The sequence below is a fragment of the Apteryx mantelli genome, chromosome 3 (assembly GCF_036417845.1).
Source record: "Apteryx mantelli isolate bAptMan1 chromosome 3, bAptMan1.hap1, whole genome shotgun sequence".
NCBI lineage: Eukaryota > Metazoa > Chordata > Aves > Apterygiformes > Apterygidae > Apteryx > Apteryx mantelli.
In genome coordinates this window covers 118,679,586-118,698,792 of record NC_089980.1, presented here as the reverse complement: position 1 = coordinate 118,698,792, position 19,207 = coordinate 118,679,586, and the positions used below count along the sequence as shown (strand labels likewise).

Sequence of the window (19,207 nt, the reverse complement as noted above, 5' to 3'; positions counted from 1 at the left end):
GATTTTACTTTAGAATCACTCATGAATTGAAAGGGTGTATGTGTATATGTATTAAGTTGTTTTAGATGCTTCCATCTCTGTTGAAAAAGAGGGTTCCTCTTATTCTGCTTTGACTAGAAAATGCAAGATATCCAACAGTAGTTAGTTGCCCAAGTTCTTCATGTATTCAGTAAAAGGAGTCACTAAAATATATGTCTCCATAATAGATTCCTAATAATAAATGTTTAAGAAATGTGAGACAAATCACATGTGGCAATACCTATCACTGCCCACTTATTACAAAGTAAATCTAGCTGACAGTCATTAATAGGAGAACTAAAGTTAGGTGAGGTGAATCTGTCCTCTGTGCTCTCTTCAGAAGCCAGATTAGTCTAACTTGTAACTGGCCTCATTATAATTTCCATACAAGGCATTCCTTTCACTTAATCGGGATTGGCAGGAACCCTGGGATCCACTCCACTGACTGCTTTATCAGATTTGGCTGTGAAGGCATTAAGCCAAATACAGTGGCAAGATATACTGTAGTGGATGTTTTATCAATAAGTAGATATTCTGGTTGGATCAAATGAAATAGCTCTAGCAGGACAACCAACCGTTAAGAAATTATGAATTATGGTAGATAAAGCAGATTTTTAACAAACAGTTGATCATTTTGATGCTGGTAATGTCCCCGTTTCTCCCTGTACCAAGGTTGCTGAAAACCAAATCAAATGTCCAGAGAGGAATAGTAGGGTATACACACTGTTGTGCCTTTTATTTCATTTTATTATGTTATATTGCAGTTTTTAGGGCTAAATGTATTTTTCTGTTTTTCTCTAGATGGCCTAGGCAGATGTGTCTTATTATGTGGTAATATAACAATACCTGTTGGCATTCTTCTTATGGTGCTGTGTTGTTGGGATGCTTTATCATGCTCCTTAAATGAAAACATCTATTTCTACCACAAAAATAGAAGTGGAAAAGATCAGGAATATGTCTGTGTGCATATACTTACGTGTGTGTATGTTCATATTCTATAAAGTATGTAAAGGTTTTTAACTCTTCTTTTTTTTTGAGAGACTTCTGATTTTGTCAATGTTTTATCAAATTCTAAATTTTTCTGGATTTCCCTTTTTCTGAAATAGACTATTTTATTTTGTACTGTTATAAAAAGCAAATATTATTGTGTTTCAGGAGGCCAGCTGTCTGTTGACAGAAGACATTTAGTTCTGTCCTCTGGAACCTTAAGGATTTCCAGGGTTGCTCTACATGATCAGGGACAATATGAATGTCAAGCTGTCAATATTATAGGATCTCAACGAACTGTTGTATACCTGACGGTTCAGCCTAGAGGTATGTTCTCCATGTACATATTTACAGCTGCTGAAAAAGTCGGATTTAATCTTAGGCTAAAATACTCAGTAGTGTGCTTGATTTATTCTTTTCTTTTTGTAAAATGAAAAATTGTAATTAATAGCAATTAGATACTTTTAATGGCATCATACTATATGTGAATATAAAGTAGATAAAATTTATCTTTGTTTAGAGTTAGAAAAGCTTTTGAGACAGATCTTAAATAGTGCTTGCATTTTTCTTCTTATTTTTTGCTGAATGTTACAATAATTCCTAAGCTGTTGTTTTTGAATTATAAGGTATCTTATAATTCTTTTTATAAATTGAGGGTGTTGAACAATATACCCTGTTTATAATGAAAATCACTTGGAGACTTCTGCTGAGCATGATCTTTTTTTGATAAAAGCTTCTTAGAATAGGACTGTATCTTTTGTCATTTAGAAAACTTGCTATCCAGGGCAGTACTAACATTTCACATTTCTGATTCATTACTTCTGACTACATCTATTTTTAGCTTTGAGGTGTTTTTTAATACATAACATGTGTGGATGCTTATCAGTATTCATGCAGAGTACCATTCCTTTAAAGCAGTCTGTTTTCTGTGAAAGAGGTTCATCTGATTTGCTGTTTTTTGTAAAGAATGGAGGTTTACTTTACGGATGATTGCATTATCATCTTTAGGAAATTATTTTGTTTTCTGAAAATATTACCCTTTTTCTGCGTGCATGTTATTAGTAATTTCTTATAAAACTATATGCAGTTAATTAAATAATGCAGTTAACAAAATGTTTTGCTGGGCAGAACCAGAACCCTCTATTTTACAACAGCAGAATGACCTTTGCAATGAAATATCTATCCTTATACTTTAAATAAGCTAACACAGAAAAAAATCCACCCTATTGTTCTTATGTTTTTCTCCATATAAATTATAAATAAACTACTTTTAGGATTAAGTGGAATCATGTTAGTAGTTATACTTTAGTTAAACATTTAATTGAAAGCATTTCTTATTAGTGACCTCAGTTAAAACAATATTTCAATTAAAGGGGATCAAATAAGCTCCTTGAGCTTATTTTTTGGTCAAATATTTTCCATTGATTTCTGTTAGTTAAGAGTAATACTGGCCTTAAGGGAGATTAATTTGTCAAAGAATAGATTTTGTTTACCAATATGAAACTGTTGACTAAAATTCAGTAAAATTAATCTTGGTTTTATAAAATTTTATAGTCTTCTAGCTGAGTAAAACTTCACTGAACTTGAATAAAGTTTGATAAAATAAGTATTATATAACTCAGGTTGCAAAATCCAGCTGTCAAAAGGTAGGAAATACAAGACTGAAGGTTTCATATACATCTTGAAATTGGATCTCTCCATACATTCATTGCAATGTTATTTTCAGTTGTGTAAAAAAGGGAGAATGGGCTCTAAGAGAAGAATAACTAACAGAAGAACTCTAATAGAATTAGAAGCCTCTGGGCTTCCAATAGCAAGGACTGTTCACCTGAGGCATGTCTCATCAGTGTTTCTTTCTTCTTGGTCTCTGTGGCTAAACCTGTATTAATGTATTAAATGATCTGGGACCTGGTCACTGGTCCTTGGCCTGACATGGTTAGCATCCACAGAGCTAAACTTTCCTGTGTTCCACTGCCAGACGCCTGCATCCAGATTTCATATTTTAAATGGTTCCTAGCCCTTGATAACCCCCACACCCCACAAGCAGAAGAACTAGATGGGCCAAAGACCTGCCGAGGACCATACCAGCAATATAAATTACACCAGGGCTAGATTACTTTGGCTGTATAAATGTATGCTGTGTGGCCAAATACTTCACCATAAAAGCTTGATCCTCCTTTCCCCATGAAATACTGATATGTTACAGCAGAAATACAGTTCTTAAGATCTTTATAATCTGTTTTGTGTGTTCCTCATGATAATATTTGAGTGCTGGATATGAATGTGGATGTGAAAGGAAATTAGGATAAAAAAATGCATTACTTTTCTTTACACTGGTTTTAGGTAGCTGTGTACCCTTTTCTCAGAATACTTGAAATTGTAGGTCACGTTTTAATGTTTAAAGCCAAAGGTTCATTGATTTCAGATACATAGGAGTTCTGTGAATGCTTAGCACTTTAGCAAATCAGGCTGGGGCACTCACAGTTGGATGGGTTCCGGAAAGTTTTGCTTTTAGCGTCTAAGAAATTGCTGTTGTTACTTAAAAATATATACTTTGACAGAAGTTGATGGGATTTTTCATACTGATGACTTTGTTCAAATTTAGCTATTTAAAGAAATTTTAGGACTTTTAGTTAAAGAAACTTGGTGCTTTTGTGAACTACTAGCTCATATTGCTGGAACAGGATAATTAAAAAATCAGCCTGAAACAGACATCAGGCATAAGGAATTTTATCTCTAAAGTAAAGTTATAACCAACTAAAAGCTTGCAAACAAAACAAGCTTATAAACTGAGAAGCTGGGTAACTTAAAAGACTTCTTTTTGGATCTTTTCCATAAGTTGTATTTTGTACCTTTTCAATGTGTCATTTGTTTTTTTCAGTGACTCCTGTATTTGCCAGTGTTCCCAATGACATGACAGTAGAAGTTGGCACCAATGTTCAGATTCCATGCAGTGCTCAAGGAGAGCCGGAGCCAGTAATTACATGGAATAAGGTAATATATATTTGTTTAATTGCTTCAGAAGGGCAGTGACCTTTCCATCTCTCCATAACTGGCTATTTAAAGTGCAAATTGGCAGATTATTGCTTGTTCTGGTGTCTGAAAACATTACCTGAAGTTAGATCAGCAAATTTTCTGTAATACAAAATGTATGTGTGTAGATACCAAACCTGAATTATGTATGTATGTGTTGGTGCAAGACTTTGGAAACATTGCACAGACCAGCTTAAAATTCTTATCATAGACCTTAAAAGGTCTTCATATTTCTGTGACAGTTCTATGCAAATAGCTGATTAATGTTCACACTTCCAGTGACATTATAGGCATAAAGCAATAAAAAAATACTGTATTGACATTGATGAGTCCTTAGACACTGTTATGACTTCAGCCAGGAAGTGTTTTGGTGACTTTTTGGTAACCCATCTCCCTGTGGCAGTTTTTAAAAATGTTTCCTCTAATGGCAATACTGCAAATCACAGAGATGAAACTAATAGAAGTGAGAAATATCAGATAAGGCTTTCACTGTCATTGATTTCCATTGGTGCAACAATAGATAATTGCTTAGAGCAAGCTATTAGAAAAGTCAGAATTCACTGGGTGAATTAAAAATGGGTTGCTAATGTTGATCTTCAGTTTTTCTGATTATCATCTTCTCTTCAATTAGTGACCATTCTAAAATTTACCTTAAATTGCTGCTAAATGCATAGCACATGAAGAACTGATATATCTAGCTCTTTTCTGGGACATTTTTAAATTAATTAATTTTGAGTAAGCGAAAGTATATATGTCTGTAACGGGTGTTATCTCACTATTTTTGTAGCTAAAATTTTCTGTAGTGAGGGCCTACAATCATTAAAATACTTTCATTAATAGCAATTAATACTTTTTAAAGTAAATAAATTGTAGAATTTAGATCTATATGCAAATCATCCTGTTACAGTAGCAGTGTTTGGGATTTTATGTACATTTATCTATATCTATTTGACGATTACTTTGGTGTGCACAATATAAATACAAAATATAATGTAATTTCTTTCTGTTTACTAAGTCACTCTATGAGAAAAGACAGAAAGAAAACACAAATTCAAGTTAAAAAACAAAGAGTAGATATATAAGAATAACTAAACACTCTGCTTTGCTGCAGGATGGAGTACAGGTAACTGAAAGCGGAAAATTTCATGTTAGTCCAGAGGGATTTCTTACTATTCGTGATGTTGGAACAGCTGATGAAGGTCGATATGAATGTGTTGCCCGGAGTAGCATTGGATACTCCTCTGTCAGTATGGTGCTTAGTGTTAATGGTAAGGTTTATAAATCAGTAAGAGATACGAGTTAGATCATTAGTTTTATTCTAATTCTTTAATTGCTAAGATGCAAAAAGTTAGCTTCAGCATCAAATGCTGAATTCCTTCTTCTGCTACTTTATTTCTTCTTTTCCCATAATTCTCTCAATTTTTTCTTTTAGTTCAGGCAATTATCAGCATGCAGATGTGAGTAAGATAGGAATACATCAGCCAAAATATGTCTGAGACTTAAACTTCAAAGCAAACAATGCTTTGGGCTCTAGATAGTCATACTAGTCTCCTCTTGAGATATTATTTGAACCTATTAGAATTTACTAGTCAAATGAGTAGTCTAATCTTTAGCAATAACTTGACAAAAAGTCCTGTGAGATTTTTAAAAGGGAACTTACACCAATCAGTTGAAAACCAAGTTGCAACCAAAAGAAAGAATTTATAAAATTATAATGATCTTAAGAAGCTAAAGAAGAAAACAAAAAGAAAAGGAGAAAATATGAACTTATTCTAATTATTTCACAGTAATAATGACAAATAATAAGTATTAATAAATAATAACTTACACTTGTTTCTTTTAGTAGACTGTATCAATCTATCCCTTCTTCTATCAAAAATAAGTGCTTTGCTTCAATCTATAAATATGATTTCTGAGATAAAAGTTGCATGGCTTGGAATTTCTCAGTGAGAAAGTTTCATCTCTATTTATGAAGTCTGCAAATGTAAGAGTAGTCCATAAAAATTGAGCTAATCTTGGTTACTCTGGAGAAGCACGGAAAGAAACTTTTTTTTTTTTTCTTTAAACATTAATTGGATCTCAAAACAATAAGGGCTCTGAAAAGTGAAACATTGACATCAACTATAATCCCAATGAAATAAGTTTCATTGATTTAGTGCAGATGTCAACTGCTCTTTCTCATCTGCTGAGGTTAGCAAACTGCAAAGTTCTGATAGCTGAATTACAATATTCTGTATTTAATTGAAATCTGTTTTTTTTTTTTGTGAACTGTAACATCCATAAGCCTATAAAAGTGAAACTCCCCTTGATTTATCTGCACTCAGTCTAAAACTGTAAATGATATTTCTTATTAAAACAAGTGGTATATCTGATATTTTCTGTGTGGTTGCTATGTAAATGAAGTTATCAAGAGAGGCAAGAGTTATCAAGGAAGGAGGACAAATGGATAGATTATAAATATTGACATAGCCAGAAATGTCTAAAACAGCTTACATGTGAAGATTTCTTTTAAACAAAATTATAATATATTAAAATCTTTTCTTAATATTGAAATGGTGGGGGAGGTTTTGCAGATCAGGTTTAATAATGTTGTAAGGAGCTTTTCTTTTACCATTTTCTTCTGTCCTTAACTGTTGTTTTGTAAAAGTCTCTGGATTAAGTTTAAGGCAGGGTATAAGTGGAATACATTTACTTTGCTTAAAAAAAAAAATAAGGCTTTTTTTTAGAAACATATTGCCATTTTTCTCTCCCTTCCAAGAAAAAATGTAATTATTTGACATTTATCAGTCTAGAAACTGAACTACTCGTAGCAAATACTTCAAACAAAAATAAAGCGCTGCATAGTCAACCTCTGACCAAAGTTTATGATTCAACCCAACTGTGCCCAGTCAAACCCAATCACAAAGAGAGCTCTGCTGAGCACATACCTGAAGCAAACACTGAGATTACACCTATAGCAGGCAGTGCTAGGAAGGAAACCAGGCGCTGGATTTTTTTAATCTATAACGTTGCAGTGCTCAAAACAGTTCATGGCATGCAAGCCATGAAACAACTCTGAAACAACTGAAACTATGGAATAACTTGTAATTAACAGGGACCAAGGGCTACTGCAGCTGTGCATTGTGGAAAAGGTCACCCTGTTTCGGATGCCGAGAGAGTACGTTGTACCTGCAGCAGCTGGCCTTGGGGCAGTTGCAGCCTTACAGTGCCAAGGACCGTTTCCTTTGACAGTATAGATGGTCAATTTTGATTGCCCAGGTCCACACTCTCAAACTCATACAGACACAGCCTCAGCTGCCAGTTAAAAGGAATAATAAGATATTGCTTGGAAAAGAAAAAAATGTCATGGAAAAACTTGTAAACAACAGTTTTATGTCAGCTGCTTTTGTACAGCTGTTGATTTTAATCCAGTGTATTTGCTTTGGACTTTTTTCCTGCTTTAGCCTTCTTCCTGTCTAACTTTTCCAATCTAAACACTCTCTCTGGAAATTGTTAGCTGTTGCCCCTGGATCTGGTAGTTCTTGGTTTAGGGTAAAAGGAAGGTTATTAGCCTTAGATATGTTGTATAAACATCCAGCTGCAACTGAATACTTTATGAAAAGGCAGATGAATGGACCTATGCATTAGAGAGTTTTTAGTATTATGAAGAGTCATAAATAGCCTTTAAGCATGTGATTTTTAACCTAGTATTATAAAGCTAGAAAATATTAAAGTAGAAAAGTAGTGATCAAAATAAATAAAAGCTTTATAGCCCTTTAAAATTATTGTGTATTCTTTGCTAAAGTAAACTCAGAATAGGAGCAGTATTGATTAGCTATTTGGGAATGTATAGAATTCAGTGTTTTTTTGAATTATGCTTTTCTGTGTCTTATTCATTTTTGAAAAATCTCTTCAATTTACGTGATGTGTGTATATATGTGTGCTAAAAGGCAAAATTAAGTCTATAAATAAGTTGCTCTGATTGCAATGTCTTCCTGGTAACCCCTTAAATTCCTACACTGGTTTCAGGACTTAATTCAGTGCTAATTGAAATCAATGGGAATACATACATTGATTTCAGTGGATATAGATCAGGCTCTTGATCCCAACACTTGAAAGCTAATAACAGACCCTTAAAAACCCTTGCTAATCATTCATTTTTTTTCTCTGGTCATTTTTACTTGTAACTGTAGGACTAAATAACATATTTAAACCATCTTGGGCATTTATCCTCACATCATTTTGTTTTAGAATTATAAGCAAGCTGACTTCTTAACTGATATTAACAAGAGTCCTTAATTTTGCTACGCAGTAATGTGCTTTGATAGAATTCCAAAATGGTTAAGAATTTTATATTTGGAAGAACTAAAATTTAAAGAACGCGGTTTTACTTTGTGCGACTGAAATGAAGTTGTGTCTAGACTCTTTTTTTATAGAAGTATCTTTTTGCGTGTGGTGATTTTTTGCAATAATATATGAATTCCTGTTTCTGTAGTTCCTAATGTCAGTCGAAATGGAGATCCATTTGTACAAACATCAATTGTGGAAGCAATTGCAACTGTTGACAGAGCGATAAATTCAACACGAACACATCTGTTTGACAGGTATCCCCTTCTTTTTTTAATTGCAAAATTAAAATTAATTTTGAGTATACTAAAGAAATGGAACAATTAGTAAACAGGAAAACATTTTATTATTTAAATAACAATGTTATCATCTGGCTAGTTCTGGGAATACTAGCAGTTTAGCATGTAAAGACTCCTACTCTTTAAACACTAAGTTGCGGAGACCAAATTTTTGCCTGTCAAGATCTTTATTCATTGCTACAATTTTTCTGAGGAGACAGCATGTTTTAAAAGGATACTGAATGTTTAATTCCATGTTCTTTTATTAAATATATATATTTATTTCTTTTTGCCTTCCATTTTGAGATGAGTAACCAAGGTATGTTCTAATCATGTCAAGTTGCAGAATTTTAACAGTATATAGTGTTGTTATTTTGTAACGCCTGTGTACACTTACTGTCTTTTTTCAAATTATCTATTAGTCGTCCTCGCTCTCCAAATGATTTGCTAGCCTTATTTCGATACCCAAGAGATCCATACACTGTTGAACAAGCAAGAGCTGGGGAAATATTTGAAAGGACATTACAGCTTATTCAAGATCATGTACAAGATGGTCTAATGGTTGACCTGAATGGAACAAGTCAGTACACTTTTCTTATTTTTCTGTGTTGAAGTGTATTTGTCATCTTAAGTCATTATACTTCAAGAGATTAATTTTCAGAGTATGGGTCCCAACTGCAGAACCATTACATTGGAATCAGTGGAGTGTTTAACTTTTCAAAACTTTACCAAATATATGGTTGCCCAATTCAGTCTTTGGTTTGCACGTTGCTACACTGTGCTTTAACTCAATTTGTTTGACCTCTGCTAATAGAGTCTGTTTATTTTTCGTCATGTTGACATATTAGGGAAAAATTGATGTTCGGATTCTTCTGCTGGTCAAAGTTGGTGTATCCAAAGTGCATAATGCTTCCTGTCTGTTAACTGATTATATATTGATTCAAAATTCATTAGGACTGCTGTTTTTTTAGCAAAACAGGACTTTCTGTTATGTATGAAAAAGAATCAGTATTTTATTGCTATTTCTTTAAATAAAATCTTTTATTGCCTGCATGTCTTACCAAGGAGAAAAGATGATATAGCAAGAAAGTTTTGTGTACTTTACAAAACAAGGTTTCTGCATGTACCCCAACAGTATTCAAAGAATTTTTTGCCACTCATTCTTTAAGTACAGTATAAGATAGTTGCTTCCTTGGACTCTGTTCTGATGCAATAAGAAATACAGTTTTTGCTGCTTTTTATAAATAGCATAAAAATGTGAGATTCAATATTTCTACTTTTTGGTTATTGAACTCCAAGTTCAAGTTCATAAAGTCCAGCTGGAGAGTATAGAATTAATGGGTGTAAATATGTGTGTGGATATGCTTGAGACATAGGATTAAAGCATTTGGAAATAATGATGGAGTTTTAGGAGAGCTTTTGAGACTCGAAACATAGCCAAAAGCTACACTGAAAATCTAGAGGAAATATTTTTACTTACTATAGTTCTTTTGATGCTTATAATTGAGCATTTATTTTTACTTCCGAAAACTTTAACTCTGACCCTGAACTAGGCGAATATTTATAAGACCAAAGACTGTAAGCTTTGTGGAGTACTGTAATATCTGCTAGTAAAAGAAGCTTCCTACTCATTTTTAGAGCTGAGCAAATAATTTGTGACGAATAGTTTACCGCAAAAACTTATTCAAAATTCTTTGAAGGCTTGTTTTTTATCAGAGCGACCAGCTTTAATTTGGTTCTCTGATTAGATGCATATGTAAGCATATTGAATGTAATACTCACAAAGTGCAATGCAACAGTTGAGATCTATGACATCTGATGTGTAAGAATTGTTTAATTGCTTTTCACTAAGATTCATAATAGTAAAAGTAATTATTCTAAGGTTTACCAAAAAATAGCATAAATGCATACAAAAGCAACTTTCTGTGATATTGGAAATTCTGTTCACAACCAGAGCTTGCTTCTGAGATCTACAAAATCCATAGAAACTTGGCTTTTAGGGAAACTGGAATAGTAAAATAAATCTGTTTTTATTTAAACAACCTAATGCTCATTTTTTAATACTCATTCTTGTCCTTATTTGGTTATATTTCAAAATGTAAAGCCCAATGAAATGTGTTATTTACCACTTTTGCATTTGAAATATTTGCAAAACTTGTCAACTTTGTATTCAGACACTTTTTATGTAAAATATTGGAATATCCCAAAGAAGGATGATGAAGCCAAATTCTTCTCAGTTATGCCAGACAGTATAACAAGGTGAATGGCAGTAAATTGCTGCTTGGGAGGTTCATGTTGGATGCTAGGAAACACTTTCTCACTAGGAGCCTATGCAGCACTGGAACAACTTAGCCAGAAAGGTTGTGGAGCCTTAATCTTTGGAGTTTTTTGAGACTGCTAGACAAACATACAGCTGACTTGTGTTTAGGTGAGAGGTCCCTTTTAATCAATATTTCTATGAGCCTATGAACATCTTCCTTGCAGTTTGAAAAAATATAGTTAATATTATGTGAATTGAGCTAGCCAGCTTCTAGTATTAGGAATTCTTGGAGGCCGGCATTTTAGAAAGCAGAGCCAGAGTTAGTGCCTACAATGCATGCAGTAATTGAGGGTCTGAGACCTGATGTTTATAACAACCTTCACTCTGATCAGAAAGCCATCAAATATAATCTGTAGCTGAGAGGTCTCATCCCACATGAACTTTTTCTGAGCGGAGAAGCTGAGCCTTTTCTTTTAAGTTGATAATGAAGGCCATTCCATCCAAAAGTTTCACAGCTGAGTTTTGCTCACAACTTCATTTCAGAAGTGTGGGTGGAAACCAGGATAACCACAGCAGACATCTAAAGACTACATGAATATCAATCATAAGAAGAAAATTTCATGGTAAATGAAGATCACTTAAAAAGGGTGTTACTGAAAAGGAAACATGTTTTCCTGAGTGTAGTTTTAGAATTAAACTGCCCTAGTAATGAACATATTATTCTATAATATCAACAATATCCCCAAAGAGTGTATTGTGCCACATTACCCAGTGGCACTTATTGGTTTCGCTCTCTGGTTTGGTGTTCTATTTCGCAGTCTGGAGTATTCCATAAAATAATATGTGTATGTCTACAAGAACAGGTTAGTTTTGCACAAAGCAAGCACTAGGTCTCTAATATTTTTGTTTCCACTTGTAAACCGTTCCAGAGTACATATTTATCAGAAACTGAGTAAACACAGAACAGCATGGTGGAAGGAGCAGAGCATGATTCTAGTCCCCCTGCTGAACACATATTGTTGCTAAGCTGTTCTTTATCCTTTCCCAGCTGAGTTAAGGTGCTCAGCTATGAGCATTTCCAGTCCAGTTCAAGGCAAAGACAAAGAGAGGGCTTCAGCTGGCTTGTTTGAAATTGCCGTGGATTGTAACAATTGATAAAGTGCAGCAGTGTATCTAGGGCGTATTTATGTATTGAATATAGATAGGGCATGCCATAAATGACCTCAGGATTGAAAGGAGTATTTACTGACTGTGTGAAGCTAGTTTGCACCCACCTCTTGCAATATTGCATTCAGTTTGTTTTCTTGAGTGGTTACCATCAAGGTGGGAACCCCATGAGCCCGTGTAAACACAATACCACTATACACTCACCCATTTCCTTTTTCCCTTCTGCTCATTCAATTGTACTTCTGCCTGCAAGCTTTCCAGATCAAGAACCATGGCATGATGGTTCCTAGTTAGCTAAAAGCTGTGTCTACATTGTCAAATATTCTAGCCCCTGGGTTCTTCTCCTGGATCCTGGTACCTGGCTCATCCACACTGTATATGTTCATTAATTAAGTCAAGGCATGTCTACATTTTGGGTCAGCAGGGCCCACTAGAAATGAATCTCCCTGTTGTCCCCACTTACTGTGCTTTGGTTTGAGTTGTCATGTGTTCTCAAAGAATGTGGATTCTTTTAAAGTGAAAAATATGGTCCAGGACCGCGTTCAGTTCATGAGACCTGTGTAGAGCTTTTTGAAGTAAATCTGCTGCTGTCATACAATACATACAGTATGCATGTCTGTTTCTCAGCACAAAAGCTATCACTCTACAGACACATTTCTATTGCTGCACACTACTTGATAATGTAGATCAGCCTAAATCAATTATTTTTTTTTCTGAAATTAAGCCCAGGTGCATTTCTAAGGAAAATTCACTTTAAGAATCACTCCTAATAGACATTGTAGACAAGGCCCAGCCTGACTGGGTTCCTTTTACTGTTCATAGTCATCCAACACTGTACCAGCAGGCCTTTATAGTCTTCAGTCCTTCCACATGCTGTCATACCACTGCAGAGATCATGAAACACCTACCCTCAGTTTGAAACTATAAAAACACCACTCTAATGAGTTACAGTATATATTATTGGATCCCTCTGAACTGAGAAAAAACTGCAAGAAAGTGCTAAGTATGTCTTTGTCCTAGAGGTGAGCAGTATGAATCCCAGAGGAAACCTGTGTGGAGTGTTATGCAGACGCTAGTTTGCTTTAGACTGGACTATCCTGAGTAATGCATGAATTACTCCACACCACTTGGCCTAGAGATGACTCCTAAATTGCCTGTGGTGATTTTCTTTGACTTTTTTTTGTTTTTTTTTTTCTTACAATTCTGCAACTTTCACTGTAATAAAACAAAACAGAATAGTAATATATTTAGTAACTGTGTCTTTGATTTTCTCTCTTTTGGTTTCAGGTTATCATTATAATGACCTTGTATCCCCACAGTACTTGAACCTGATAGCTAATCTCTCAGGCTGTACAGCTCATCGACGAGTGAACAATTGCTCAGATATGTGCTTTCACCAGAAGTACAGGACACATGATGGAACTTGCAACAATCTGCAGCATCCAATGTGGGGTGCTTCTCTGACAGCCTTTGAACGTCTGTTAAAATCAGTCTATGAAAATGGATTTAATTTACCTCGTGGAATTGAACCCAAGAGACTCTCCAATGGATATGCACTCCCAATGCCTCGGTTGGTTTCAACTACTCTGATTGGAACTGAAACAATAACTCCTGATGATCAATATACTCACATGCTGATGCAGTGGGGTCAGTTTCTTGACCATGACCTTGACCTCACAGTTGCTGCACTAAGCGAGGCCAGATTTTCCGATGGTCAACACTGCAGTTCAGTTTGTACAAATGATCCTCCATGCTTTTCAATCATGATACCGCCAAATGATCCCAGAGTTAGAAATGGTGCACGCTGCATGTTTTTTGTACGCTCCAGCCCAGTTTGTGGAAGTGGCATGACATCTCTTCTAATGAATTCTGTGTACCCACGAGAACAAATCAACCAGCTTACTTCATATATTGATGCATCCAATGTGTATGGCAGTTCAGACCACGAAGCACTAGAAATCAGAGACTTGGCAAGTCAAAGGGGTCTTCTTAGACAGGGCATTGTACAGAGATCTGGCAAGCCTCTTCTTCCATTTGCTACTGGTCCACCAACAGAGTGTATGAGAGATGAGAATGAGAGTCCAATTCCTTGCTTTTTAGCTGGTGATCAGCGTTCTAATGAACAGTTGGGTCTTACCAGTATCCATACACTGTGGTTTAGAGAACACAACAGAATTGCCACAGAGTTACTGAAACTCAATCCACACTGGGATGGTGACACAATATATCATGAAACACGTAAAATTGTTGGTGCAGAAATGCAACACATAACATTTAGTCACTGGCTACCTAAGATCTTTGGAGAGGTAGGCATGAAGATGCTTGGAGAATATAAAGGTTATGATCCCAGTGTTAATTCTGGCATAACTAATGAGTTTGCAACTGCCGCTTTTAGGTTTGGTCACACACTCATTAATCCTTTTCTGTATCGGCTGGATGAAAATTTTGAACCTATTCCACAAGGCCCTCTACCTCTTCATAAGGCATTCTTCTCTCCATTTCGGATTGTAAATGAAGGAGGCATTGATCCACTTCTAAGGGGATTGTTTGGTGTTGCTGGTAAGATGCGTGTCCCATCACAATTACTCAATACAGAATTAACAGAAAGACTCTTCTCGATGGCACATACTGTGGCTTTAGATCTGGCAGCTATGAATATTCAGAGAGGCAGAGATCATGGAATTCCTCCCTACCATGATTTTAGAGTTTACTGTAATCTTTCTTCAGCTCAGACTTTTGAAGATCTGAAAAATGAAATTAAGAATCCTGAAATCAGGGAGAAACTTAGCAGGTGAGCCTAAGGTGAAGAAAAACAATTATCTACCTGTGCATGTTAAATTAGTAATTAAATGTCTTATCTAGAAGAAAATATTTGTTAGGAAAGGGGTAAAGTCATTTTTAAAGAAATTTCTGTTGATATCAGGAAACAGATGTGGAAAATTCCCATAGGCAGTTCATTTCTCCACTTCTAGATCTCTATGAACAACATGAAGTTAACACAGACTATGTTCATGAAAGTATTAATTTGAAATATCTGTTTTTATAAATATTATTAAATATGAATATTATTTTAGTATAAGGATGTATTTATTGCCAATCCCATGCAAGTATTTATAATTTCAGTTTCATCCATTGCATACACTCAATAAAAGTAGCAGGAATATAGCTGAACTTGGTTCACTGTGTTTTTTGTGTGTGCAGCTTTCACCACAAATAATCTGTCCTTCTTTAAAAGTATCAGTGTTTGAAAATAAGACTTCAGCTCACTGCCATCTCTAGATAATCTATACAAAATCAAATGCAGAGAAGGAGGCTCAGCTAGGGTAAAAGAAAAAGTGTACAGAGGAGCACGAAAGAGAAGCTATTGAAAAGGAAACATGTAAGAAATCAAAAGAGAGAGCTACTGGAAGAAAGGGAATTGTGAGGTAAAGTTGTAGACCTCCTGTGGTGCTGCTTAGATACACAGTCCACATTGCAGGGTTTCTTGCATATACCCCATAGGTTATCCACAAAAGATGTAGTAGTGTCACTGTCATTTATACTGTGAGTTATTCAAATCTCTTGCACTTAGTTTTACCATATCCTCGTTATTTTGTAAATATATATCATTTAAAACTAAATATTTGTCTTTTTCTTCTTACAGGTTGTATGGCTCACCACTGAACATAGATCTATTTCCCGCTCTAATGGTAGAAGACTTGGTTCCAGGAAGTCGCCTGGGGCCAACTTTGATGTGTTTGTTAAGCACACAGTTTAGGCGTATTAGGGATGGAGACAGGTAAACTGAAATACCATGAAAAACAGAAGTAATTTTAAATAGAGGCTGCTTAATAAGTTACAATGTCTTGTTTCAAAATCAAACCTAATTTTTCACTTTCATTTATGATTTTCATATAGCTTTGAAAAGATTAAGAGTGATGGTTTAAAACTATGTAAAAGGTTGTGATTATTTTTAAAATATGTTACTTTTTATGGTGTATATGCTGTGCTAAGCTCCATAAAGCACCACAGTCAACACATGCTGATTAAGCATGGCACTGGGAGCTAGAAATTCATGAGTTTTCTTTTACTACTTATTCAAGTCAGTTCACCACCAGCTCTACTTTTTTGCAAAGTGGATATTCCTCATTCACTTTCATTTGTATTTCATTTACAGTGGATAAAGGTTGAGGTGTGCAAGATTGGACTGTTGACCAGCTGTCTCTGTTGGCACTATATTGGTCTTTCTGAGGGAGCTGGATAAAAGCTCCAAGGAAGTCTGCAATTTGGATACCTATGGGCATGCTTCATTTTGCAGTCATAAATCACTTTAGAGACTCCACTGAAAATAAAGTTAAAAAAGGAACTTCTGAGCACTTGAATAGATGTCCCGAGCACCAGTTATCTCTTATCCAATAGTTAGTTATCTAACTATCAGTTATCTCCTGTCAAACTAGTACCAAGCAGCCAAATCTCGTCAGAGAAATGTTTATCCAATGAGACTGAATAGAGCAATAAAGTCTTGTTAATTTGGTCATTTGGAAGTATCATAGTTCCTGTAATGAGTATAGTCTTGTCTTTGATTCATCTTTGTAAAAAGAGGAAATAAATGTCCTCACAGTACTCGGCCAGTGTCAGGCTGTTCTGACGTGCTGGCTAATCTTGTCAGTCAGTGACTTGGTGTCCTCATCATATTAGGAAGTAGCTGCTTTACCTAGCAGATGTGTCAGAACTCCTTGTTCATTTAAAAAAATGACAGAAGGCTCCAACTATATTCCCCTATGACTATAAAATTTTCCATTCCAATCAATGAAAAATATTTAACCTAGCAAAATAAAGTTCTGGTGGATTTTGTCACTGTCACTTGATGCACTTACTTTTGAAGTTATAGGTTTGCTTACTCAGCTCTTGTAGCATTAGAAGTGGTGGTAGAGCATGCCGATCTGGAGACTTTCAAAGTTTGCTCCAAGATGCTATTTATTTTCTCAGCTCCTTAATATATCCAGGACATACATACCAAATCCATAGGCTTATATTAAAAAAAAATGACCAAATGTCCTTATCCAAGTAGGATTATTTCAATTCAGGCTGGATATTGCAGTTATGGAAAAAGCTATCAAGGATGTAGTGGGTTTACTGACATTTATTGTGGTTTGTTGGAAAGAACAGTGAGGTGAAGAGCGATAAAGCAATTCACCTAGTGGAAATGTGTCTCCACGGCTAGCAAAAAGAAGCTAGGATGACTAGCTTAGATTTTTAAGTTACTTTTTTTACATGTGAAGTTAGGAGAGACTAATCCCTTCCAACTACAGGAATGCATATACATAGTCATTTGAAGGGGAAAGAAAAGGTATTTAAAGAACTGAGCTTTAAAGAATCTCTTTGAGATGTGTAGTTTACTTGGATTCTATGATATTCTTCCTTTTTTCTCTTCCACTGTAGAGACTAAATTATTTTGTTGGCAAAGGAATTGTGGTTGGGACTTTTCCACCATCTGTACTACGAAGCATGGGTTGGCAAAGTATTAATCTCTGTATATGACCTCAATACATATTTCTGCACAAATGGTCTGTGCATAAAAAGTGCATTAAAAGCAGAAAATGTATACCAGGGAACCAAATTCGATAAATGATCTTAAATTACTTTACATGCAAGTTATGAGTAACTTCTCATTCTCCATTTCAATAGTACCTGGAATAAGAAAATGCTTATTGTTATTGTCACAGCACCCAGAACTCCTTTGATTAATTTCAGCACTCTCTATTCATTCAGAAGTCTGAAAATTAACATTTCCCTCATTTTATGTAATTTTATGAACTAAAATCCCAGTTTTTGTGTAACATGAGGATAAAAGACTGATGCTGATTAGTCCCATTCTAGTAAAAAAAAAAGTAGAGGAAGAATTAGGCAATTAGATTTCATTCAGTTTATCTAATATTATTTACTTTACATAAGTTATAAAATTGCTATGTAAGATAGTATAAAAGCTTTTTTGTTTCCGTAGTCAGTATTAAAGTCTTATTGTATGTTTCTTTGTAAAATAATTTTCTTGCATAAAATCTGTTTAAAAATTAAGCTGTGAAACATAAAACTGTACAGTTCATCTGCTTTGAAGTAGAGGGAGTAAAAGGAGAAGTATGAGTAGTTAGATGGTGACAACAAGTACCTACTTTTTTTTTTTCCTGAAACAACATTTAGGAGATATATGAAAACATTGAATATTTAGGAAATGGGATTCTGCTGTCAAAAATATACAGATGTTTTGAAGCGACATGTCAGCAAATAGTAAAATATTATTAGACATAATGAAAGCAACTCTCACTTTGAAAAACCTTTACAATGGACAGAGGATCAAAGCTGTCAACACCATTCAAAACAAATGTGTCCGTTCAGGGAAAATGAGTGATGTTTAAAGTGAGCCTAACTTCTTGTGAGGATGGAAATACATAGTTCAAAATTCCAAAATCTGTTTTTCTGGTGCCAGTGCTTGGGATTATATTATCCACTGTCCAATGTATGCATGAAAATGATGCAATAGATAGGTAAGATCAAATTTGTTGACCATTCTTCAAGGTTTAGTATAAAATTATTATTGTTTTTTTCATTAAGTTTAAAGAGCATCCTACTTACTTTTGGTTGAAATAGACCAAAACCTACTAGTTTTGCAATATAACTTTACATTTTTGTGATATATAAACAATATTGCAATAAGCAATTCCTCTATGTTAGAATAGCATAAAATGTTTTCAAATCCTGGACAATCACTTAAAATGTTTTATTATACAAGGGCTGGCTTGTTTTTTGTAGTAATGTATTATTTAAATTTTGTTTTGATAACAGGCTTTTTACTTTTTATGTATGAAAAGTAAAATATACTATTCCAAAAACACAGCATTTCCTACTTGAATTGAAATTTACCAAGCGTGTAATAAGAAGTCTATTGATTAGTGTAGATATTAAAATAGATTTAACCAAAAAAAACTATAGTAAATTTAACAATCTCAGTTATCTTAATAATAAAATTGGTGTAGACTAGCTGTTCTTCTAATCTCCTCAGCAATTCTATCAGGAGGTTGGAAAGTTTTCTGGAGAAAGACATGTATGGTAATTTAAGGCTTTACCTTAAGGGACCTTAAGAATGCAATTCAATTTCCTAAAC

At 34.7% G+C, this 19,207-nt stretch overlaps 1 protein-coding gene across 2 annotated transcripts in view; it reads left to right on the top strand.

Moving 5' to 3' along the window:
• The window catches only part of PXDN (peroxidasin), an 89,140-nt gene that overhangs the window by 52,682 nt on the left and 17,251 nt on the right, over positions 1–19,207 (top strand). For both annotated transcript variants that reach the window (XM_067294255.1, XM_067294254.1), the window contains 7 exons: positions 1,174–1,332; positions 3,887–3,999; positions 5,150–5,306; positions 8,513–8,621; positions 9,065–9,222; positions 13,357–14,860; positions 15,713–15,847. In XM_067294255.1, coding sequence (XP_067150356.1) covers positions 1,174–1,332; positions 3,887–3,999; positions 5,150–5,306; positions 8,513–8,621; positions 9,065–9,222; positions 13,357–14,860; positions 15,713–15,847 — 2,335 coding nt within the window. The remainder of the gene's footprint in view (positions 1–1,173; positions 1,333–3,886; positions 4,000–5,149; positions 5,307–8,512; positions 8,622–9,064; positions 9,223–13,356; positions 14,861–15,712; positions 15,848–19,207) is intronic.